The following is a 25,774-nucleotide window of genomic DNA, read 5'->3' as shown; positions in this document are numbered from 1 at the left end:
CAATGGTCTTGTAGCCCATTCCAGCCTTGTGTAGGTCTACAATCTTGTCCCTGACAACCTTGGAGAGCTCTTTGGTCTTGGCCATGGTGGAGAGTTTGGAATCTGATTGATTGATTGCTTCTGTGGACAGGTGTCTTTTATACAGGTAACAAGCTGAGATTAGGAGCACTCCCTTTAAGAGTGTGCTCCTAATCTCAGCTCATTACCTGTATAAAAGACACCTAGGAGCCAGAAATCTTTCTGATTGAGAGGGGGTCAAATACTTATTTCCCTCATAAAAATGCAAATAAATTTATCACATTTTTGACATGAGTTTTTCTGGATTTTTGATGTTGTTATTCTGTCTCTCACTGTTCAAATAAACCTACCATTAAAATTATAGACTGATCATTTCTTTGTCAGTGGGCAAACGTACAAAATCAGCAGGGGATCAAATACTTTTTTCCCTCACTGTATGTGTTTACCACGTGGGATTTTTTTTTCTAATTACCGTGCATGCCGTTCGTTATAACGTTCCCGTGGACGGCCTTGTCTCCGAACAAACTGTCTCCAGACTCCTGAGCAATCATGTCCTGACAACAACAGTGAATGTAAACCAAATCGCCTTGTTTACACGTTTTAGAATCACCGCTCACTCTGGTGCAGGCTGTCCGTGAATGAACCGGCACGACGAGCCGTCCGGCGTGCACGACGATGCCCACAATTGGTGGTGTGGCAATCGGGAGCCTGCGCTGGCCTCGGCGAATGTGATTCTAGGTGTCCCCTCTTGAATGGTTGTGATGAGATCTGATGTAAGGCACTTTAAGATGCCGAGGCATCGTTAAGTGCCCTTTACATTTTACTATTTTGTATTATAAAACTATATTATTTTTCCCAATCTCAACATTGTGGACAGCGGTCATAGGAATTACTACGGCTTGGGATAGGAACTCAGGTAAATGTCTGATTTCTGAAGCACAGCACCAGGAAAGGATGCAGAGAGGATGTCTTCAATGCCTCTACTGAAGTTCCAAGATTCAAGACGCAGGCCACCAGTCTGGCCAGCATTGCCACCGTCACCTCCACACCTTACACTGCAAATTAGTTCCACCTATTCTTAGTTCTTTCGGTAAAGTCACGTTGTTTCCCTTCAACGTGACTTTACCGAAAGAACTAAGAATATGAATTACTGCAGTCACGAAAGCTTTAAATCAAAATTTAGTTCCACCTAGTTTTGTTTTGCTTGCACAACTGCCGAGTGCAAGCGCAAAAAGTGCAACAAGTCAAGAAGTCAGCAACAAACAGCACCATCAACGGTTAACACGTTTCTTGACTTCAGCAAGGTTTTATTCCAGCTTGGGAGGAAAAAAAAGACAATGGGAGGGGAAAAGGAAGCGAGAAAAAACGATGAAAATATTTTTTTATTTTACCTGGTAAGACCGGCTGAGCGATGTAGCTATTTTTCTGAAGTGACCTGGCCATAAATGATAGCTCAACGAAGTGGCTCATCATGTGAAAATGTAAAGCAGCCAAATACTCTAAACGCACGCTGTTTCTAAATGTGGAGGGAAAAATCGAAGGACCCAGAGGAAAATCCACGCGACCATGGCAAGAGCATGCAAACTCCAAATATACAGGGTTGGGATCGAAAGGACAACCTCCTGCATACCAGGCGAGGAATTTAGCATCTTGCCACTGACTGGCAGTACGTGTGGTGAACACATTGTGGATGAGACGAAACAGTCTTTGTCTTTCTCATGGCATGGGGGTGGGTGGGGAAGCAACACTTTGTACAGCTGTCACAGTTGCACAGCTGTCACAGTTGAACGTTAAGGTCCTTCACCCAATCCAAGGCCGCAGCAAACGCTCTGTGGATTGCAGCGATACCGCCAGGGCGTGCGTGGATGGCGCACTCGTCGTCGGTGATGCCTCTGATGGTTTGGGGCTTTGCCACAGTGGCAAGTTTGGCGATTCTCTTGACTTTCCGCTTCATGGAACTACGCGGAACGACGCCGCGCACACTCCCGTGCCGAGTCCCAGCGCGGTTTCAGCGTGGCCCGCAGCCGTCGTGAGAGAGAGAGTGAGAAATCATCTCCCGGTACTTTCAGACGACACAGTGAGTCTGGGAGACCTAATCCTCAACATTCCCAGCCATGGCAGGCTGTCCATCGCAGCGCGGTGAGTTAAATACCGTGTAGCCGTAAGGGTGTGATCAGTGTGTGTAAGGGGGAGGAGGGAGAGAGGGAGCATCGTGTAATGAAATTACACGCATGTAATCGTGTTTATACTTTGGGCGAGTGTGCATATACGAAGACAGCTGAGTGAACAAGACAACCTTAATTCGTAGCGTCTTAAAAAAAGATTTAAGGAAATGAAACTGGTGAAACTGTATCTAATTTAATCAAATGTGAAGTCCTTTAATTACTTTCCTCGCCAATGTCCTTTGATTCAATTCAATGTCCTTTAGGGAGGTTTAGAGCAAATGGAGATTCATCATCTCTTTCTAATTGAGGCCTGGCAATTCTTAATACAGTCACTTGGGTCATAATGGTAAATTTAAATCACTGGATTGGGGTCATGGGACTAAACACATAGTGGCCTACTTTTGCGAATTATACAATATGACCTTTACCGTCATCTCTACATCAGACCACTAGGGCTGCCAGGATATCATTCTTCATTAAACGATACGATGTCAAGTTTCACGATACGAAGATTATCGGATTATTGGTTCTGCATAACCTTGTAACTGTATTTCGCATTTTTATTGCTTTGTTTTGTGCTTTGCACGGTTAACGATTTACTTAAGCTCCTTTCAGCTACAGCTCACTCGACATCAGCCAGTCATACGTCTTCTAATAATTTGCGCCTTTAAAATCAATAACGCTTGTAATGGGCATGCTGACAGTAACACAAATAATAATAATAATAATTAAATAAATGTGAAAACTATCACGACGAAAACACGATATATCATTTACACCACGAAACTTTCTTCAAACCACTTGTTTCATGGGCAATAGGTATTTATTGAGAACTGTAATTGTTGAGTTTGTCATTTCGTAAAGATTGTCTCGAAATATAATCGAATTTTTTTATCGCAATATAACAATAATTATGGGGAGGATTTATGCTTGTTTTCTCTCTCTCTCTCTGTGTTTCTCTGTGTTGTCTCTCTGCTTGTGTGTCCGTCTTTGTGTCTCCGTGTTTGTGTTTTGTCTCTCTCAAATTTAGCAATCTTTGAAAAAACGTAATCAACCAGGTAGGGTGTTGACTGTTGTGTTAGCCGACTCTCTGTGTTGTAGTGCATTATATTTCTAAGTTTAATAGGTTTGTTTTCTCATTCATTCATACCTGATGATGATTACTTGTGTTGCAATCGAAACGTCGTATTCTATTATATATTTTTTTCTACGTGAATTTACCGAAAGAAGCAAACAGTAACAATAACTATATTTTGCTAAAGGGACTATGCGGTTAGAGTGGACCCCTCATCATACGATACATCATCACGTCACCAAATAACCACGACCTCACAGACCACACACTCTGGTACAATAGTTCAATGTAACAAAAACTAATTGGGGTAATCTCTGTGCTATAATGAAGGGCCAGAAACCTCAAAACACCACACATCGTGTTTGTGCTTTCCCCTTTTTCCCGCGGTGTTCTCGCCGATCACGGCGTGTTTACGCGGGGTTGCTGGCTTCGGCTAGGTGTGGGGGTTCAAGCCCCAAAAGCCACCACCGCCTGACTCAGAGGCGACTCTTGCCTGGGCCACTTGGCAATGCAGGAACCTAGTCCCCCGTCGACTAAGCCGCGGCGAAACACGACTCACGTTGCCCATTCTTAGCTGCGCGCAGACAGCCCAAACAACCCGGCTCCATTGTCCGGCGGCATTTACCGAGAGTGGCACGGTAGATTGTAGGCAACGTGAAAAATACATAGAGTGGGATAACATTATCGTCGGTGATTGACACGTGAATGGAGAGGCCTTGGAGCTGTGACTGCAGTGACTGCAGCCGAGGAAAACGAGGACCCATTGAGAATCCAAAGCGCTGTGATTCCTGCTCTGAGAGCCACGTGCATGGTGAACTGCTGAGCGGTCCAAGTATAAGGTCGCTCTGCCTCACTGATAGCGAAGAAGCTTCGGCCACGCTTCCAATAAAACATCGATAATCACATTTTTATTTTATTTTACCTAGGCAGGCCCACCGAGCTATATGCATAAAGCTCTGGTTCAGAAGAGACCTGGCCACAAATGACGGCTCAATGAAAGTCGCTTATCATGTGGAAATATATAGCAGCCAAATGCTCTAAAAGTATGTTGATTCTAAATGTGTGGAGGGGAAAACCAGAGGATCCGAAGAAAAATCCACACGGCCATGGGGAGCATATCCAAACTCAAAATATACAGGCATCAGGGTTGGGATCGACCGACGACCTCCTGCATACCGGGCGAGTAGTTAACATCTCGCCACCGCGGCACCCAAAACACTTTAGATAGCAACAGCAGAAGATTCATATTGAAGGTTTTAAAGCTTTTATGGTTTACAGAAACGACACTCCATGTACTGCATGTCTCCAAATCTAATAATTCTGACGCAAATAAATACAAGGATGTTCCTCTACTTATAAACGATACACAATGTACATGTCTTTGTCATTCCACTGATGGATGAAGACCTCTCCACGCCGTTTCAGTAATGGGGTGGTCTGACCATACTTCACCACGTTGGTCAATGTGAGTCGGATGCGACGAGAAGGACCGGTTTCAGATATTTGCCACTAATGTTAGCCGCAGCCAGCAATCGAATAGCTCCAATCCCCGGATTCATGCCGCAATGCGCTAACCACTGCACCACCACTCCACCGCCCCTCTGCTTTACTTTGTACACAAACAAAAAAAACTCGACGTAAATGTGCACGTGACGAGATTGCCTCGTGCCGGAGAGATAACGCCGTGGCCCTCATGAAATAGATACACAGCCTGATTATGTTCAATAAACAAGCTTCATTAAGCAAGCCACCATCCTGTAACTAAACACTGCACTTTGCTAAAAGCCTCCTGATTACTGTAAGTGGGACACAACTGTTAAGCTCTTTGGTGAGAATGAATACGTGTTAATATCATATAACATAAAAAAACTATTTGAAACAAATAATCAAGTTGAACTCTTCACGAGCAGCAACGCATGTAAAAATAGGTTATGAATAAGGTACGGGTGGGAAGCTGTGGTGCAGAGTTTCGCACAAGGTGCTTACGAGCTCTGCGGACCGTGTTCGATTCCCAGCCATGGCGAACATCAGCTGCGAGCAACATCTGAACTAATTCCTGCCCAACCTCCCACAAGATTCATCATTCCACGCTGGTCACTACGGTGAAGTATGGTCAAACAACCTTCATAACCAACTTGGCATGGGCAGGCCCTCATACAGCAGTGGAATGACAAGGACTGTACGTTGTTATTGCACGATACCAATTAAATTCGTTCCGCGTGAGAAGGTAGCTAATTTAACCAGGTAACAGAGCAATTTAAATTGTTTCTCCCTAATTGGGCAGCACTAATCTCCACTGTCAGTCACGAGTCAGTGGTGAGAATTACATAAAAATAACACTGTTGATTTACCAGTCAGCACAATCAATGAAGAGGACCTCTGTGTTTTGGTGGGTGGTCTATAGTTTTGCCTCTTATTGGCAGGATAGCCCTGGTCCATTCGGATAGGTTAGAGCTGGTTCAGCGGCAAAAGTCCATCACGTGTGTTTATCAGGCTGCTCTTTGCGTTACGTGTTAAGTTTGTTGTCCTTCCCCCGCACCTTCAGTTAGCACGGTTGGCTACATATGGTGCGAAAGAAATTCAACATAGACACATATGGTCACCACCTATCGTTTACAGCCCTAAGCCAGTGGTGGAATTTACTCATTCTATGGAATGCGTGATTCTATCATAGACTTATCCACAAAGTGGTACTCGTTTTATGGGCCCTGGATGGATGATGGGCTGCAACAAGCCCCAAGCAGGATTTGAATTCACAACCTTTTCAGTTAGAAGTCGCTCGCTCTTCCGCTGAACCATCTGGCCAGATTAACAGTGGCCTAACGGATGAGGCATCAGCCTCCCTCCGTAGCTGGGGTTGTGGGTTCGGGTCCCACCTGGGTCGCGATTGTTTGGGTGCCATGGTGGCGAGATGTTAACTACCTCGCCTGGTATACAGGAGGTCCTGGGTTTGAGCCCGACTCTGACATCTGTATATTTAGAGTTTGCATATTCTGCCCGTGGCCGCGTGGATTTTAATCCAGGTCACCCTGTTTTATTCCTCCACATTTAGAATTGACATTCGTTTCGAGCATTTGGCTGCGAAAAATTTCCACTTGATGAGCCACTTGGTTGAGCTATCATTTGTGGCCAGGTCGCTTCGGAAAATTTAGCTACATAGCTGAGTGGGCCATACCTGGTCAAATAAACAATAGTTTAGAGAGAGATAGGTACAGAACTCTTCTTATCTGGAAGAAGATGCTAACCATCACCCAGCTTTCCCCAGTGAGTGATCAGGAACTACCAATTCCATCACCAACGAGGACAGGCCACTGGTGAACAGCCTCTGGGTTAGAACGTCAACCAGCCAGTCGCCTCCTTGTCAATCTTCTATCCCTACTCCATGGTTAAACTTACTGATTTCTCTGCCCGTGTTGAGGACCCGATCTACCAAAGCACGTCGCTACCCCCCCCCCCCCACCGAGCTCTTAATGACATTTCGCTCAATTCAAGAAACGCGTAAAGATCCCCACTTATCCACTGCAACTTCCTCGGTGGTGATTGCTGCCGGACGGTTTTGCAGTTTTTTGGGCCCCCCTGTGCTCAGCAAACCGTGAAGAAAAAAAAGCCAAGGCCGGAGACAGAATTAGTGCTCTGGGCTTTCTCACGTGAGCCCGAGAGAGATTTAAGGTGGCACGAGAGACCCGTCTGGAATAAATGTGTGAAAGGGACAGGCAGCTGCATGTATTCTCAGGAGGCGCAACAACGGTTTTAAAAAAAGGAAAGAGAGAAAGAAACGGTAAATGGTGCGAAACTATTCTGTTATAAACCGAGGTAGAAATTAACATGGGAAAATAAACGAGCACATTTTGTTTTCACGCAGACACTAAAGGAGAGCATTTACATCACAGGGTTGCCGATGATGCTCCGCTCCGTGCGAGCTACGGCAGACTGGGTTGGATAACTTGTTTATCGATTTAAAAATAAGCGAGTGCCACCCCTACCAGTCCCCCTGATCCCATCAAATCTAAGATGATAAGGTGACCGCTTGGGTCAAGGGGTTCATAATAACTGCCAGAGCACTGAGCCGGCACTACGCGTGGAGATCCTGGGTTGCAATCCTGGCTTCGAATTTGAGTTTGCCTAACAAGGCTCATTCCAAGGCTGGGAGTGAAGAGTTAAGGTACTTGGACTGGAAGAATGATATTTGGTGAAATACGCAAATGAGCACTGGGGGGAGGGTGCTCATTTCTGCTGACAGCCTTGAGCCAGCAGTGGATATTCCACGTTGCCATGGCAGCGGCGAGTATCTCTTATTTTGTGTGACACTTGAAAAGCAAACCAGAATTATAACTGTACATCGAGTGGTAATGTATTTGATGGGATTATCAGATAAAATAGAAGGCATCGCCCCTCCGATTAGCACGGTTGGCTACGTACGGCGCGAAAGAAGTTCAACGTACATACATAGTTGCTTGATGCAGAGCATTTGCACCTCCTATGTACAAGGATATTATTCAATCTTGATTTGAAGCTTTCGTGACTGCAGGAATCCATACTCTTTGGTTCTTTCCGTAAAGTCACGTAGAAAAATAATAATAGATCACGACGTTTCGATCGCCACACAAGCGGTCGTCCTCAGGTGGGAAAAAGAAACAGGCTGCTGAAACAGATTAGCATATCAATGCAGACGCACCAACGCAACGGTGGCTAAGCTAGTGAGAACATCCAGCTCGTTAGAAAACGAACTACACCACCTCGAGGGGATGAGAGAGACACACGCTGAGAGGCACACCCACGCACAGAGAGAGAGACACACACAGAGAGAGACATATAGAGAGACACACACAGACAGAGAGAGAGACACATACCGAGAGACACAGAGAGAGAGACAACCACACAGAGAGACACAGAGAGAGAAAACACCTAGAGAGACACACACAGAGAGAGACACATACAGAGAGAGAGACAGAGAAAGACACATACAGAGACACAAACAGAGACACACACACACAGAGGGACACACCCAGAGAGACACACAGAAAGATACACCCACACACTGAGACATACACAACAAAGTGACGCCGAGAGAGAAACACACATACACACAAAGAGACACAAGACAGAGAGAGACATTTCAGGAGACAAACACAGAGACACACAGAGAGACACACACAGAGACAGACAGACACACAGAGAGAGACACACACACAACAACATCACTGCCAGTTGTAGTCTGCTACGAAAAACGAGAGCCACCACCACATCGAGAGGAAAGGGCAATGTTGGCTTTGTTAGTGAGACATTTAGTTCGTTAATGTAAAGACATTTAACTTAGTAATGTAAATTGGTAATGTAACTCAGAGAGACGGAAATAACTGCTGACAATGGCAGGTAGGATGGAAACATCAACAACCAGTTCAGGCTTTACCTGGTTAATAACGTCCTTCCAATGATTGCTCAATTTGTACCCATCTTTTCGGTTATGTCTGTGTTTATATATCTGGATGGCTTCATGAACAAATCTTTGATGGTAGCCCGAAGATTTGCAGAGTACCTTGGTCTCGGAAAAATGTCGTGTGAGCCCACAGCGTTCAAGCAGTGATCAGCTACGGCAGAGATATTGGTTCTGCCATGCTTCAAATCTGCCTTGTGTTCGCGAACACGGTCCGAGACATGTCGTTTCGTTTCCCCAATGTAACTGCTACCGCAGACACAACTTAGTTTGTAGACACCAGGGTATTGCATGTCAGGAATCACATCTTTCACAGATGGGATCAGGTCACGGATATTGTCTACTGTGTTGAATCTAACCTGGATCTTGTGTTTGTTCAAATTTTGGAAATATTTTTGGTAACCCCTGCTATGTATGGCAAGGTGATGGTTTTGATTGGGTCCTCAGATGGTTCTCTACCCATGGTTGGGGATACAGCTTTGCGCATTGTGCGGTCCAAATATCCATTCATCTTGAGGGCTTGGCATACGTGCTCCAGTTCACTGGCTAGGTGGCGCTGGTCGGAGATGCAATGGGCCCTATGGTGTAGTGTTTTGATGAGGGAATTCCTCTGGGCTGGATGGTGGTGGGAATCAGGCTTTAGATAGGAATCCGTGTGGGTGACTTTCCATCATTTTCACTTCCATTAAGCTCGTTCACCCACAAAAGCCTCGCTGAGTCTCAAGGCTGTTTTTTCAGGAGGGTCCAACCAAGTTTATTTTGCAGTAGAGGGCGGTAGTCAGAATAAAAATCTTAATTTACTGCAGAAAATCCAATGAGCTATGAAGCTCTTTTTCACAGATGTCCAATAGGGGCGGGTTCAGAAAGTTACTACAACAATAACACAAAAAACATGATCGGTGTGCAAAGTGTAAGAAAGGAAAGCAAATCGCTAAAGATAAATACATAAAACAGATAAAGTAGACAAGTAAAAATTGTATAAGTACACCAATTCCCTAGCTTGGGCAAGGCAGCAAAACAACAGCAAGAACAGTCCCAGACCACACCAAAACAATAAAATTGCACATTAAAATGTAACTAGCGATACGTGGGTAAGGATGAATGAATGTTACAAATCATATTTGCAAATGCAGTTCTATTTTTGTTTAAAAAATTGTAATCTGAATTAAGTAAGCTGCAGGTAATATATTAGCATTTGGGATGTTTGGCCAACACAATTTACATTGTGGGGTTTTTAGCTCCGGGAGAACAGTGGGGGTCCAAGAAGACCCACGTGCAGAGTTGGGAGTCGAACTCAAACCCTTCTTGCTGGGATGAAACTTGCCACTACGCCACCCAGCCATCGCAATGTACGTATTTTCAGTCGACCCCGGGACCGGATTCAAACTCGTAACCTCCAATTTCAACCTGCGTGGGTTATCCACAGCACCGCCTGCAGGACTGTAAACAATGGGGTATATAAAGGAGCATTGGCAAAAGTGAGCATTTGCTCACTTTCATTTGATGTTAAAAAACGGTCATATTGAAAAACGGCAGCGGTGCAGACTCACAGCGAAATGGGATTTGTTAACCGCTGTTCTGGCTCAGCAATTAGAAAGTCCTTTCCCAGCACATGTTAATTACTGAATGTAAATTACAAGTGCAATGCTATTACAGTTATACGAGCCACATGAAGGCATAAATTAAACTAATAAAAGTGTGTGTTTTTTATGAGGGCATGCCAATGACATTTTACACAATAATGGTTGTAAAAATACATCACTAAAAAAAAATGTGGGTCCCAAGCAAAGCTCAGCGTAAAAAATGTATTTACATTTGGCTTAGCAGCGTTACGTTTAAAACTGGGTTTACAGAGTTGCTGTACGACAATGTGCCACACGACTAAGAGTACGCAAGCTTGTTTTAACAAGCGAGCATGCGTTACAAAAAATAATCTAAGTTATTTAGCTGTTTGTTTTTAGTCACATCAACTGTGGGTTTTCAAGCATGCTGCACCTACGATGGCTTGCTCCTCATGCCACTATTGTGAGACACTCTTCTTCCCATCACAGATCACTTGGCATAGAGGCAGACCACCACTCAACTCACAGTTGAAAAGCCGAAGCTTAAATCTCAAAATACCAACGCAGCCCATCATCTCTCGTTAGTCTAAAACACAAAGTACTACTTTGTTATTTCCAGCACTCAGCGACCATTAAAGGAGAGGAGCAACACTCAACGCTTGTTTGAGTGAGAAGGCACTCCGAATTCTGTCTGCACTCTACGTGATCGCGTCTCACCAATGTGTCCTTGAAAACAACTGCGCTTAGAACCAAAATAAAGTGCTGTGAAGTACAGTAATCACATTCATAAGTAATCATAAAACATAACTTCTCAATGCCCATGAAAAGTTAACCAGTAACGAACGTTTAATTTAAAAAAAACCTGCAACATTATTATCATCATCATCCATGGTCAATCCACAGCTGGATGAAGGCCTCTCTTAGCTGCCACCACCTCTCATGATCTTGGGATTTGGACGTGAATCGATTTCATCGCTCCATCTCCCCGGTGGACGTATTTCTCTCGGAATGCGCCCGTCCCTGAATCCAAATACATGTCCTCATAAAAACATACGATTTTATTTGTTGCTATAGTTGCACAGTTACTCCGCTACTGCTTTGTCTACACACTGACTCCCAGATCACAATGAAGCAACACGTCCGCGGGGATCCTACCGTGATCACAATCCCACTTTCCGTGGCCGTGACAAAGCCGCCGGCTCACCATTGATCCGCACAGCGCTCCTCCCCACAGCTGCCGCCTGCTAGATGACACGGAGGCTTCCTGCTGTTCCCACGGCCTGATGCGCCAATGCGCTTCAAGGAATGGGCGCCCCATTAGGGCCCATGAATGCACGTCTCACATTCTAAGAGGTGGTTTGATTTTTTTTTCTCTCTCTCTCTCTCGAAATATAAGAAACAAAAAACCGAAAGAAGCAGCAACCGAAGGTATCAACTGTCGAAGAAAAAAAATACAAGTCGGGAAAACTTGCGCTTGTAAGCTGCCAAAACGACCCCTCTTACAGAGCCGAGAAGGCCGACGGTCGACATGAACTCAATTCGCAGCAAGGAAATGCGTTGCTTAACGCCGCGCACTCCAAACACAACTTCTCTCATGCCTTGGCCCAATTGACGCGGCCACGACACGGGACGAGTACACGCAACGAGGTAAAACTACAACTAAAAGCAAGTATTTTTTATTTTACCAGCTAAGGCCCACTGAGCTATATAGATAGCTCTTTTTCAGAAGCGACCTGGCCACAAGTGATAGCTCAACGAAGAGGCTTATCATCATGTGGAAACGTGTTGCAGCCAAATACTCTAAACGCATGATGATTCTAAATGCGGAGAGAAAAACCGGAAGACCCGGAGAAAAATCCGCGTGACCACGGTGAGAACATGCAAATTACAAATATACAACAGGCGTCAGGATCGGGATCGAATCCACGACCTCTTGCATACCAGTCGAGGTAGTTAACATCTGGCGCCCAGTCACAGTGGCGTCTCCCTTGGCCCACGTTAGATCACTTGTCATGCCCCGCGTTACGAGAGACAAACAACTGTGGACCATGAAGCGGGTAGCGATGATAATTATGCGAGCTCCTTCGATGCAATATGCTGACAAGTAATTTTGAAGTATTGTTTTTTTCTTACTCTATAAGGGTAACACGTTTATATACAGTGAGGGAAAAAAGTATTTGATCCCCTGCTGATTTTGTACGTTTGCCCACTGGCAAAGAAATGATCAGTCTATAATTTTAATGGTAGGTTTATTTGAACAGTGAGAGACAGAATAACAACAAAAAAATCCAGAAAAACGCATGTCAAAAATGTTATACATTGATTTGCATTTTAATGAGGGAAATAAGTATTTGACCCCTCTGCAAAACATGACTTAGTACTTGGTGGCAAACCCTTGTTGGCAATCACAGAAGTCAGACGTTTCTTGTAGTTGGCCACCAGGTTTGCACACATCTTAGGAGGGATTTTGTCCCACTCCTCTTTGCAGATCTTCTCCAAGTCATTAAGGTTTCAAGGATGACGTTTGGCAACTCGAACCTCCAGCTCCCTCCACAGATTTTGTACGGGATTAAGGTCTGGAGACTGGCTAGGCCACTCCAGGACCTTAATGTGCTTCTTCTTGAGCCACTCCTTTGTTGCCTTGGCCGTGTGTTTTGGGTCATTGTCATGCTGGAATACCCATCCACGACCCATTTTCAATGCCCTGGCTGAGAGAAAGGGGTTCTCACCCAAGATTTGACGGTACATGGCCCCGTCCATCGTCCCTTTGATGCGGTGAAGTTGTCCTGTCCCCTTAGCAGAAAAACACCCCCAAAGCATAATGTTTCCACCTCCATGTTTGACGGTGGGGATGGTGTTCTTGGGGTCATAGGCAGCATTCCTCCTCCTCCAAACACGGCGAGTTGAGTTGATGCCAAAGAGCTCCATTTTGGTCTCATCTGACCACAACACCTTCACCCAGTTGTCCTCTGAGTCATTCATATGTTCAATGGCAAACTTCAGACGGGCATGTATATGTGCTTTCTTGAGTAGGGAGACCTTGCGGGCGCTGCAGGATTTCAGTCCTTCACGGCGTAGTGTGTTACCAATTGTTTTCGTGGTGACTATGGTCCCAGCTGCCTTGAGATCATTGACAAGATCCTCCCGTGTAGTTCTGGGCTGATTCCTCACCGTTCTCATAATCATTGCAACTCCACGAGGTGAGATCTTGCATGGAGCCCCAGGCCGAGGGAGATTGACAGTTCTTTTGTGTTTCTTCCATTTGCGAATGATCGCACCAACTGTTGTCACCTTCTCACCAAGCTGCTTGGCAATTATCTTGTAGCCCATTCCAGCCTTGTGTAGGTCTACAATCTTGTCCCTGACATCCTTGGAGAGCTCTTTGTTCTTGGTCATGGTGGAGAGTTTGGAATCTGATTGATTGATTGCTTCTGTGGACAGGTGTCTTTTATACAGGTAACAAGCTGAGATTAGGAGCACTCCCTTTAAGAGTTTGCATCCAAATATCAGCTCGTTACCTGTATAAAAGACACCTGGGAGCCAGAAATCTTTCTGATTGAGAGGGGGTCAAATACTTATTTCCCTCATTAAAATGCAAATCAATTTATAACATTTTTGACATGCGTTTTTCTGGATTTTTTGTTGTTATTCTGTCTCTCACTGTTCAAATAAACCTACCATTAAAATTATAGACTGATCATTTCTTTGTCAGTGGGCAAACGTACAAAATCAGCAGGGGATCAAATACTTTTTTTCCCTCACTGTAAGCCTAATAGTTATTGAACCATGACATGTTTTTTAATTCGGGAGGAATAAGTAAGAAACTTAGGCTTGGTGCAGGCTATACTTCATATGATCAAGCATTGTTTTGGTATCATCAACAGACTCAAGGGGAAAGTTTCATAATTAATCTTATCAACCCTACAAACGTCACAATATATAGCGATCCACTTAGAAACACCCCATGACAAAACTGAAAATATAGAGAAAACAACTTTTAATTTCAAACCCTCGACACATCTCCCACCAATCTGAATGCGCCTATAACACTCTCCCCTCCTCCGTAAGACATGGAGCCATCACTTTCACAATAGCAATCACGTGTGGAGAATAAAGTTAGGGATTCATTAGAAATCAGTGGGGTGCCTATAATTGGATCGCCCCGCATAATTATACAAATTGGATTAATTGTATTAACCTTTGATTGGAGTGCCCCACATACAACATGAAAGTTGCGTGTTAAATTCCTAGCCAGGTGTCAACCGAGTCCGTCACGGTTAATAAAACAAGATATTGAAACACACACAAAAAAAACACAAAATTTACATATAAATGATTACAATTATTTTTTCTTACCTTTGTCGTCTTCCTTGCTGCGCCAAGAGTGAGTTTACCTTTTGAAACGAAAAAAAAACTCGCCTACTTTCTACTCCGTTTCACGTAAAAAAATACGTGAATTCAATACCTAATTGCAGAATAATATTTCGCAAATGTTATGCGATAAAGAAAAATGGGCTTGTTTAACAACAACAAATTCTGGACAGAGTGAGTAACTCACACTTGCTCCATTATAGCATGATGATAGGTATGGGGTAGATATCGTTGCATTGTGGGAAGCCAACAGTGGTCAGAATTGGTAATCTACCCCCTGCCAGAGGGTCACCAAAGGAGATGAGTAGTGCCCCCAGGGTCAATCGAGCAGGGAGACACTTTGACTGAGAGGACAATTTAATTTAATGTTCTTATTTAACCAGGTGAATACCCCCCCTCCCCCCTGAGGTGTATTATCCTTTTGCTAAGAAAAAAAAGTCATTGCTTGCAGCGTACCACTATTGGCAGCATAGAGCAATTGGTATAAATTTCACATAATCTAAAACTAAACGTAGGGCCCACTGAGTTATATAGCGCTTTTTCAGAAGCAACCTGGCCACAAACGATAGCCCAATGACGTGGCTTATCATGTGGACATTTATAGCAGGCCAAAGACTCTAAACGCGTGTTTCTAAATGTGGAGGGAAAAACCCGGAGGACCTGGGGAAAATTCCATGCCACCACGGGGAGAGACACGCACACTCCAAATATACAGCAGGCGTCAGGGTCAGGATCGAACCCATCACCTTCACTTCTTTCGCCACCGTCCGTAGCCAACCGTGCAAATCGGAGGTGCGCATGTTTATAAATGTGAAGGGAAAAACTGGTGGACGCGGAAAAAAAATCCGTGCGACCACGGGGAGACCGTGCAAACTCCAAACATTCAGGCATCAGGTCGGGATCGAACGCAGGACTTGGCAGTTGACATCTCGCCACCGTGGCGCCAATATAGTGGGACCAGTCTTTCAAGAGAAAACACATTAATCACTTCCCACAAAGTAGTGCTTGTTTTCTAAATGCGGGTGAAATTTTGTGTTAAGACGATTATAGGGAGATTTTGTGTAAATGTAGTTGCACAATCAAAGTAAAAATTTCAGCCCTTGGTTGATCCACTGCTAGACAAGGGCCATGTTTGGTCCTGCAAGTTGCTTGGCCATACTTCACCACGCTGGTCAGTGTGGGTTGGTAAGAGCCGATGGGCAGGCCCGTTTGAGATATTGCTTCACACTGATATTAGCTTTGGCCAAGAATCTAAATCATGCTGCATGGTCAATAGTAGTGTGATAACTACCCTGAGTTACATGAGAACTGTGAGTACTATTATTTGTATGCAATTTGGTGAAGTTTTTTTGCATTTTCACATTTTGGACTTGGGCTTAGATTCCAGCACACAAAAGGGACTAATCTAATGAATGGTGAGATCACAGGCACTGTAGAGAATATAATGCACTTCAAACTATGTCTGCTGACTCAACAGCAGCGGTGGAAATTGGAGTGCCAACTCACAAGTTGAACTGCCAACTCTGAGCAACTGAAGTGCTCACTCAGAGCCAGCACCACTGACCAGTCGGCTGTCCCAGGCTCACTGTGGCAGCTGACATCCTATTTCGTATTACTTCATTCTTACTTTGTGTGGTGTATGGAATTTTTTTTTTAAACTGGCACAATAGAGGAATGCTGCCTGGGTGTAGCAGTTATTCCACTGGACCTTCAATTCATGAGGTCACCCCGGGACAGTTTTGATCGCCCCGATGTGGCAGTTGAAACAATGGGGAAAGTTTCTTAATCGTCCCTGGCTCTGTCCACCCAGCAGTGAACTCCTTGGATCACTTCTACAGAAATAACCAGCAGTGGCATTGCTCCCATAATGCAGCGTGACCTCTCAAACAACAAGGCCCACCACCCTTACTTGCCTGGCACAACAACTCAACGATGCTCTGCTTTGTTCACATCAGGTGTAAGACCTAAACTTAATTTTCACTACATGTGACAGGACAAAATGGGTTTAACAAATTGCCAGAGTCGGCTGTGTCAAGTGGAATTAGTGTGGCGAGCGAGGGGGAAAAAAAACTATTAATCATTCAATTATTGCCACTGCCAATGCTTGACATTAGCCCTCACACGCCTGAGTGTGGCATTTCAAACTCAATGAAACTTGCTGGCCTGAGCTCTTAAAGTTTTTTCTTGTTAAAAATAGGTTATAGTGACTTTTGCCCAAACGAGCATTAAGGTGATGCTTATCTACTGTTTACGACCCTGAGCCAGTGGTAGAAATTCCACATTGCTATGGCTAGGATCAGCATATCCGTAACAATGACTCTTGACGTTCTTGCAAAGTAGTAGTCATCTTAATTAACCACTCTGGAGGAGTAATGGACTGAGACAACCCCCAAACAGGATTGGAACTTGCAACCCTCCGATCGAGGCTCCGCAGGGGAGCCAAGTCACCCGGCCGTTGTTCATGTGCAGACAAATCAACACGGCACTCAGGGCAGAGAGAGCCACAGCCACTCGAGCTACACGGCGCTGTTTTGCATTTTAAGCTTCATCCCGCCAACAACGCACGTGAACAAACATTGATAGAGAATGAAATGCAGCTCACACATGTGGTATGGTAAAGTTGGCACAGGAGGGGGGAACAGCTTGTTCATCTGCCCGTCATCTCACTCGGTCAACCCCATGGCACCTGCAGGGTCTGTCCCGTGCCCTGTCAGTGAACCTTTGACACTTCGCATGGCCTCAAAGTGCACCTGGCCTGGCACAGGCGTCTTGGTGACGTCACAGCCATTTACTGGCGAATGGCGGGTATTGGTATATGTAAATAGGTGATTCCACCTCATCAAAGACGCGTGACCAGCATGTATTGTACGTATTATGTTGAACTTATTTTGCGTCGTATGTAGCCAACCATGCTCATCGGAGGGAAGGCCAACAAACTAAACACAAAAAAGAAGTTCTAAATGAATGAGTTTTCATTTCAGATATGAAAGTTCATAGCTCCAATAGCGTCCTAATATCGGAAGGCAGAGCGTTCCAGAGGGCCACTGAAGCGCATCTGAAAGTGCGCGATGCAGCATGGAAGAGCAGTCCCAATATTTCTTGTGGAGGGGCTTCCCAAGAGTTCCCTCTGGTGGACTCCTCTGCGAGAAGAAAGTGGGACTCACAAAAGGCCACGATTTATTTTTTTCCCCAAGGTTTCCGCGGGAGTTACTTAGCCGCCTGTAAACAAGTCGGCCGTGCGCGGAAACCCGCGGCACCCGCACAGTGGCTCTTCGCCTGCACTTTGTTTCAAAAATAATAATTAATTAATAACGCTCATTAAAATCCTTCAGCTCTTTGTCTCCAACGAAGTGAAAATGGTCAACCACCTGAGTATATCCGCCCATGTCCTCATTCGAATCCAACGCAAATCAATACAAGCGGCAACGCTTGACCCGAGACGGAGCAACGCTCTCGAGCAAGAGACGATTATGTTGTTTGCTGTTAATGCTGTGCTTATTGGCTTGCCGATGGAGCACATTATCTGTGTGGGGAATAGAATATTGATCAGAATACAAATGGTCAATTCGTCACAAGTAGTATTCTATCAAAAGCGCTGCCGCTAAGGCGTCCGTGTTGTTTGTGTTCCACTTGTAAACACAAAGCGTCGCGTGGAATGGGTCAGCACGCTGCGTTCACAGCCACAATTGCCTTGGATTGAATGCTGCTCAATGCAAGTCCCGTGTTTTTTTCATGTTCCTTCAATAGGGTGATATGGACAACGCATTAAGTGCACGTTCAGTGATGTATGTATGTTGAACGTCTTTCTCACTGCACATAGCCAACCGTGCTAACGGAAGGTGCGGGGGAAGGACAACAAACTAAACACAGTGTCCACACCACAACAGTTAAAATCACGTGCTCGACGAGATACAGGCAAGCATAATTGTAAGCTTTTTTTATCATAACAATATTGAATAAAACATAACATGCTCACACACTATTTCAGAAGAAGCTGGCTGGGAGGATGGACAGGCGTCTGTTGTGTGTACATCCTTCGTCCAAATGTAAAGTTGAATCACCGCAACAATGATGGGAACTGTTTGCATGAGGATCAACTGGAAGGTGCCCCTCTTGCTTGTGCGACCGGGAGTCCCCCATGTTACAGGGGGCCCGGTCACCCACCGAGACGACAGCAATCGCTTAACGGAACTCGACAGCGTTCGACGTTACCTTGCATTGTGTTCCGCTCCCCCGAGTCCCCCACCCCCCGCCCCCCCACCGCGTTGCGCTGACGAGGCATCGAGAGTCGACGATGAACCGCGTGGTGAAGCTGCGCTCAAGCACCCCCCGACGGATGCCCGCCCAGAAGGGCACGGGAACCGGGCGGGTAGATGGCTCGCTCACTCCCGCCCGCCCTCTCACGGGATTGGTCGGAGCCGAGCGTGTAGCGCACGAAGACTAACCAATGGTGGGCACGACCTCCCGTACCATTAACCACATGCACATAAGTATGTACTTTATGCATGTTGAACTTCTTTCGCACCGTACGTAGCCAACCGTGCTAATTGTAAGTGCTGGTGAAAGACAACAAACTAGACACAAAAAGCAGTTCAAAAGACATGGGATTTCCACCGAGATTTTGAAGTGCATAGCTCCAATGGCTTCCTAATATTGGAAGAGCGTTCCAGACAGCCGTAGAAACGCACCTGGAAGCGCGCGATGCAGTGACCATCTTTGTTCGATGGAGAGCTAAAAGCCATCAAACCTCATACCTGTTGGCCTTCTTGCTGAAATAAAGAAGCTAAAAGGTTCATTTTGTGTCCCCCCCACCCTGGCTTGTCCCACCTCCGATTAGCACAAGCACTCCCAATTAGCACGGTTAGCTACGCGCGTGCGAAAGAAGTTAAACATACAGACATACATACACACGCGGGGGAGTCGACGTGAATCCTTACTATCGCCTGGATGATCCGGCTCGGCTAGCAAGTGATGATTCAGTCCACCGTTGCCTGCGCGCTGCATTGCGCCGGAAGGGCCAGTGGTTTTTCGCGAGCTCACCTTGAGGTCCCATTCGGCCATGTGAGGTGCCATCTCATTCTTGGCAAACTCCAGAGCCACCTTCTGGAACTCCCTCTGGTCGTCGGTGAGTCCTGCTCCGGCTGAAATACACGAGCACAGAAACGCAATTTTGAAAATCACAATCGGAATGTGTATTTATACTTGCGGAGGAATCTGATGAGCTGTAAAGCAATTTTTTCACAGATGTCCAGGAGGTGCGTGTCAGAAAGTTACAACTACAAACAATACAACAACACGATAGGAGTGCAAAGTATAGGAAAGGTAAGCAAATCACAAAAATTACAAATTAAACTTAAACATTTTTTATTTGATCAGGTAAAGCCCACTAAGCTATAAGCTTCTTTTCAGAAGTGACCTGGCCACAAATGATAGCTCAACGGAGTGGCTTAACATGTGTCAATGTATAGCAGCCAAATAATCAAAATAATCTAAAAGCATGTGACTAAATGTGGAGGGAAGCAGTTACATTGGTTGATGATTCAGCGCTTGCTCATTCACTCGAGTCCAAGGAGGACACGTGCAACAGACCGAGGGAGACTGCACCGAGACACAATTGAAGCAGCGATGCTGAGAACCAAATCTACAATGGTGTCATAACAACTTCGTCATAACAATGTCGTCATAACAACGTCGTCAAAACAACATCGTCATAACGTCATCATAACAATAACGTCATAACAACGTCGTCATAACAATGTCCTTTTTTATACCAAGATTATCCTCGCTTAGTCTCAAGACTGTGTTAGGAGGATCCTGAGCTCCTTTGTAAACGGGTGCTTTGGACTTGGGAGGAAACCAGAGTGCCTGGAGAAAACTCAAAAACGTGCAGCAGATAACACCAGTCACAGACACCCCACTTGCTCCAGTGCCACCTCCTGATCACCCGGCAGTCCCAGCACGTTGGGGGTTTGACAGCGCGTTGCGAAAGCTGCGTGATCATGTGTGCGCCAGAAAGACTGACAGAGGTACATTGAGGTGACCAATGGAGAGGAAACATTTAAATTGGAAATTGAGGGATCAGCCGTTTGTACATGGAAGTGACGGTGACATCACCACAGGACTTGTACCAGGCCAGGTGCACCTTGAGGCCACGTGAAGTGCTGAAGGCTTGCTGACTGGAGGTCAAGAGACAAGACCCAGGTTTGCTTGGGTTGACTGACTAGGATGACTGGCAAATGCACCACCTGTGCTCCCCACTGTGCCACCTCGGTGTGTTTTAGCCGCCCGACACTCTGCTCATTGTTGTGAGCGTCGCTCCTCTCCCCTCCGTTGTTGCTGGAGGGCGACGGCCTCCAACTGCCCAGTAGCGTCCTTCACGAGCCTCCTCCACAGAGGCCGATCTTGACATTGCTGGTACCAGTCATCGGCAAGTCCACTCAGCTCCACATCCTTCTGTACCACATCAGCCCTTCTCTTCTTTAACATGCAAACACACATATACCTCCATATATAGCCTACAGCTGCTATACTATCGCGACCTGGAATTAAATTTCGACTTTATTGTGATCGGTGCATAGATCAGCTCTAAATAACCCAACTCAAAACGCTGTAGGGTACTGTGGAAATTAAAGTCGATGTGCCCTTTGCTTAACCTACATAAAGTTTTAGGACACCGCCGATATTTACTGCGCATATACTGATGACGTATCCATACGTCATCGGAATGGGAAAGGGTTAATATGGGCTCAAATCCGAACCACGGCCAACACAAGTCCAAGAGTCAACACGAATCCAAGAGTCAACACAAGTCCCAGCCATAATCATCCCTCTGGGGTACATAAACTGAGCACACCCGGTAATGCTGAGTAACGCAGCGAGAGTTCAGCATGTGCTTTAAGATGCCGTCGTAGTATTTAAGCTCTGTGCAAATGCAAATCCCTGTTCTTAGCAGTGCTTGGCCCGAGGATAGACTCATGCCTGCCATATGCATGTATGTTGAACTAGTTAGCCAACCGTGTTAATCGGTGGTGTGGAGGAAGGACAATAAACTAAACACAAAAGGTAGTTCTACAGAAATCAGTTTCAATCTAGATGACGATTTAAAAGTGCACAGCTCCAGCGGCTTCCTGATATCCGAGTGGCCAGGCAAGAGCCGCTGCTGCTGCTGCTGCTGAGTGGATGACCAGAGTTCGAGTGAAAACGTAGAACTTATAACACTGGCTAAGCGACATACATTTATGATGGAGACACATTATCATTGGCTTATGACACATAATGCATCTAATGCACGTGTTATGAAACAAATAATGAGTAAAGGGAAGAAAAATGCACCGTCATTCTGAAAGCGACTCCACACGTGGCCAAATTGCCCTCGAGCAACCTCAAAGATCACCTGTAAGACCACAGCCGATGATGAGCAACCCATGATCCGCCTTGAGCAGAAATCTCAATCGATAAGCTACCTATTTCCCCTCCCCAAAGTGCTCTTTATGAAAACATAAACTTAAAAAACCAAACGCAATTACAGGCACTGGACATTTCTATTTCAAGAACCAGGCCCACACACATGGACGCACACATAACTATGGAAAACAAATAGCATTCACCATAAATAGATATAATCACATGTATGCAGACACACATTTCATATATTGCAGGTGTTTAAACGTGTGTTTTACGCGTCTGTACGATGCTTTTATTTAGTATTTCTATGTTTGATCGTGTTATATTCTTACAAACCTTCCCACTGCGCGTTTTACTTTCTTCTCACCTCCCCCCCCCCCTTACCCCCCACCGCGTGAAATAAAATCTCGTCCACAAATTTCGGTGCGCTCCAATAAATGTAGAATTTCAGCAACAAAAATAACAAGGGCATGCGCATTACGTGAGCGATAAGTCACGAAAAGCGACGACTAAAGCATAATGCATCACCACCACCACCACCACGAAGATCGCGGCTCCAAGGGCAGGCTGGGAAGTCCGTTGTTTGCTCACCTTCACGGCGGTTGTTTTTTTTTAAACGTTTCATAACCCCGTGGCTTTGGACCACCATAGTTCTTCCGTGGGCAGCGAGATACACAGCAGAATGGGCAGCTAAACTCTAACGCACATTATATCCCAATACGATTAAACTACTTTTATTTCACCTGTTAAGGCCCACTGAGCTATATAGCTCAACAAAATGGCCCATCATGTGGAAATTTATAGCAGCAAAATAGCCCTTCTGCATGACATGTAAAATTACTATCGACAGATTGAAAACTCATTTCATTAGATCTGCTTTTTGGCTTTAGTTTGTTGTCATTCCCCTGCACCTCCGATTAGCACGGTTGGCTACATACAGTGCAAAAGAAGGTCAACATATGTACATGCACACAGCTCAACTTACAAGTAGTTATTCTGTCCATCTGCCCGCTGGCAGCGATGGAAGTTCAACATACCTACAACGTACATTCTTGGGCATAGTTGCAGTTGCAGCAGCAACAAGGCCTATTGTTTCAACGGCTCCTTGTGAGCTCACATTCATTCATGGCAGTGAGGCGGAAGCCGTAACTTTAAGGGAGAGCAATATCACCAGGGCTTTGGTTGGCGTGGCAATGGCTCCGAAGTGGTGCCGAACAAGGTGAAACGTTTGAGTTGTCTCAAAGAACGCCTTTAAAAGCGATCCTCCGGGGAGGCAAGGAAAGAAAAAACTGCGTCATTTGAAACGTGCTTCCACAAACGGAAGCCGCCATCGTTAATGATCAACAAACAAAAATTGCTTTGCACAATTGCAGAGCAAGGGCCCAAATGCCCAAAAACGTCACAAAGGGGGAAAGAGACGGTGGGGAGGGAACTCAAAAAGTCGAGCGGTGCCAGGGAAGAAGCAGGATAGATAAGTGCTGTGATAGATAAGTGCTGTGATAGATAAGTGCTGTGATAGATAAGTGCTGTGATAGATAAGTGCTGTGATAGATAAGTGCTGTGATAGATAAGTGCTGTGATAGATAAGTGCTGTGATAGATAAGTGCTGTGATAGATAAGTGCTGTGATAGATAAGTGCTGTGATAGATAAGTGCTGTGATAGATAAGTGCTGTGATAGATGAGTGCTGTGATAGATGAGTGCTGTGATAGATAAGTGCTGTGATAGATAAGTGCTGTGATAGATAAGTGCTGTGATAGATAAGTGCTGTGATAGATAAGTGCTGTGACCTGCAGTGCGGTCGTAAAACAATGTAGAGCCGAGACGACACCGTCAGTCCTGGTAAACAAAGTCGTCAACACGGGCGGCATGCTTGCTTGTCACCGTACAAAACTCATTTGCAGAGGCGTGGGGAGAGAATATTGTTGCTTAGGGAGCATTGAAAATCCTGACAGCACTCCCTGGATTTGAATGGAGGTGCAATTAATAAGAAGTATTTTGGAAAACACTTTGATTAATTAAACACTTACGTAGTGTTGATGTCAGAAACTACATCGTGATCGTGTAATTGCAATTCTTGTAACAAAGACATTAACGGTTTTATCAGAATAAAGATAGTAGCTGGAATAGTGATTTAGTACCCGGAAGAAGCCTTGCCGAGTGTCCGAGGCTTTTTAATGGAAAGGTCCCGCTTAGAATGAATGTTTGGACAATTCATTCCGAGCAGCTTTGTATGTGGCTGCTGAGTGCCATACCCTGAGACACCCCACGCGTGAGCGGAGAACACAGTCAGAATCCTATCTGCTCGACTGCCTTTGCAGGCACCCAACTGCTATGCTGATGGGTGTGTCTGTAATTTCTTTCCCTCCATCTCCAAGTTACTGGATTGTGCCTGATAGCGTTTAATTATGGTCAAAAGGATAAAATATATAAAGTATACCACTGCACAATTAACAGAACGTACGTCTGTCTACGTGTTCACTAATTGCTCACGAAAAAAAGTATGAAGGGATAATTATTGCCAGATTATGTCTTTAGAAGTACGTTTCCTCTCCTAGGGCTCAATTTGCGGATGAAACACTTTCTAACCTTTCGGAATAAATTTACAAAAGAATGCCCCTCGCATGAATGTTTAATAACACGAAGAGTTTATATTGAGGAGCTATGGAGATACACGGTACACGGACGGTATGCGCAATAACAGTCACTACCAAACTATTTATAGCAATGCATAATTCAGGGCAAAAGGGTTTAAAACCGCAGCACTCGGGCACTTAATTTATATCAGTTACCTTGGGCAGAATGAGCAGAATGAGCAGTAGGCGGCTTGGGAGATTAAGTGCATTAAATATTAATCGCAATAATTGATGAGTCGCTTAATTAGTAATACTCAATGGGTTCATTGCTAGATTAATCCATTGTGTCGAGCAACCGGTGGTCATGGTCCACCCTAAACCGCATCCATTGCACTAACCGTGGCAGCAGTAGATGCAGACACCTGATGCATACATGGAAACTTAAAAACTCTCCAGTAGCAGTGTGCGACTGTATTCATCCAGAACAGGGACCGTGCAACTTGCATAACGACGAAATGCCCCGATCCACAAACACGAAGGAGACATCGCATCGATACACTCCGCTGCTCCTGACGGGCGTATCTGGGCTTGACCACCTCAATGTGACATCGAAGTTGTTGCTCTGCGTCTACATCAGCAGCCGCACGGACAAAGAAGGAGAAGAAGCAACACGTGGCCATGACACCAACCGTACACCTTTGCCCTGGTTGTTACCGCAGGGCAACTCGATCTCACGCCTACTCAGTGCATCCCCAAACTCCAGACTCTAATCTATGAATCATGACGATTCATAACATTTCCGGGATGCGTGAGCTGGTAAACCATGAGTGCTAGCCATGCACATAATAACAATCATAATTTCATCACAATCGCTGTCAGTACTTTTAAACTTCAGCTTTTCACTCTCTTATCCGGATGCCAATCGTTTTTTTTCCACAAATGCCACGATGGAAATAGCCAACGGGGAGTTTTAAGGGGGCTTGGGGTTTTATGCGAGATAAATGTGGGGTGCAATCACTTCATGTTTAAGTGAAAAACGTCGATTATTTAAGGCATAATCTCCAAGATGCCTCTCTCGTGAACACGTGTGTTCAAGTCAAGTGCGCACCACCCCCCTCCTTTAAAGCAACATAAAAAAGGTCGACAGGTTTCCCCTGTGTGAAACGTCTT

The 25,774-nt window shown here is 45.2% G+C and overlaps 1 protein-coding gene across 1 annotated transcript in view; it reads right to left on the bottom strand.

Annotated features, from left to right (window-relative positions):
• Positions 1–25,774, bottom strand: part of ACAD8 (acyl-CoA dehydrogenase family member 8) — a 597,193-nt gene that overhangs the window by 441,032 nt on the left and 130,387 nt on the right. Inside the window, exon 2 of the mRNA XM_032964393.2 lies at positions 19,666–19,766. Within this exon, the coding sequence (XP_032820284.1) occupies positions 19,666–19,766 (101 nt within the window). The remainder of the gene's footprint in view (positions 1–19,665; positions 19,767–25,774) is intronic.

Source organism: Petromyzon marinus, chromosome 32 (assembly GCF_048934315.1).
Source record: "Petromyzon marinus isolate PM22_M1 ecotype Great Lakes invasive population chromosome 32, UKy_Petmar_22M1.pri1.0, whole genome shotgun sequence".
NCBI classification, from domain to species: domain Eukaryota; kingdom Metazoa; phylum Chordata; class Hyperoartia; order Petromyzontiformes; family Petromyzontidae; genus Petromyzon; species Petromyzon marinus.
The sequence above is the reverse complement of the archived record's forward strand: the minus strand, read 5'-3'. Positions and strand labels throughout refer to the sequence as shown.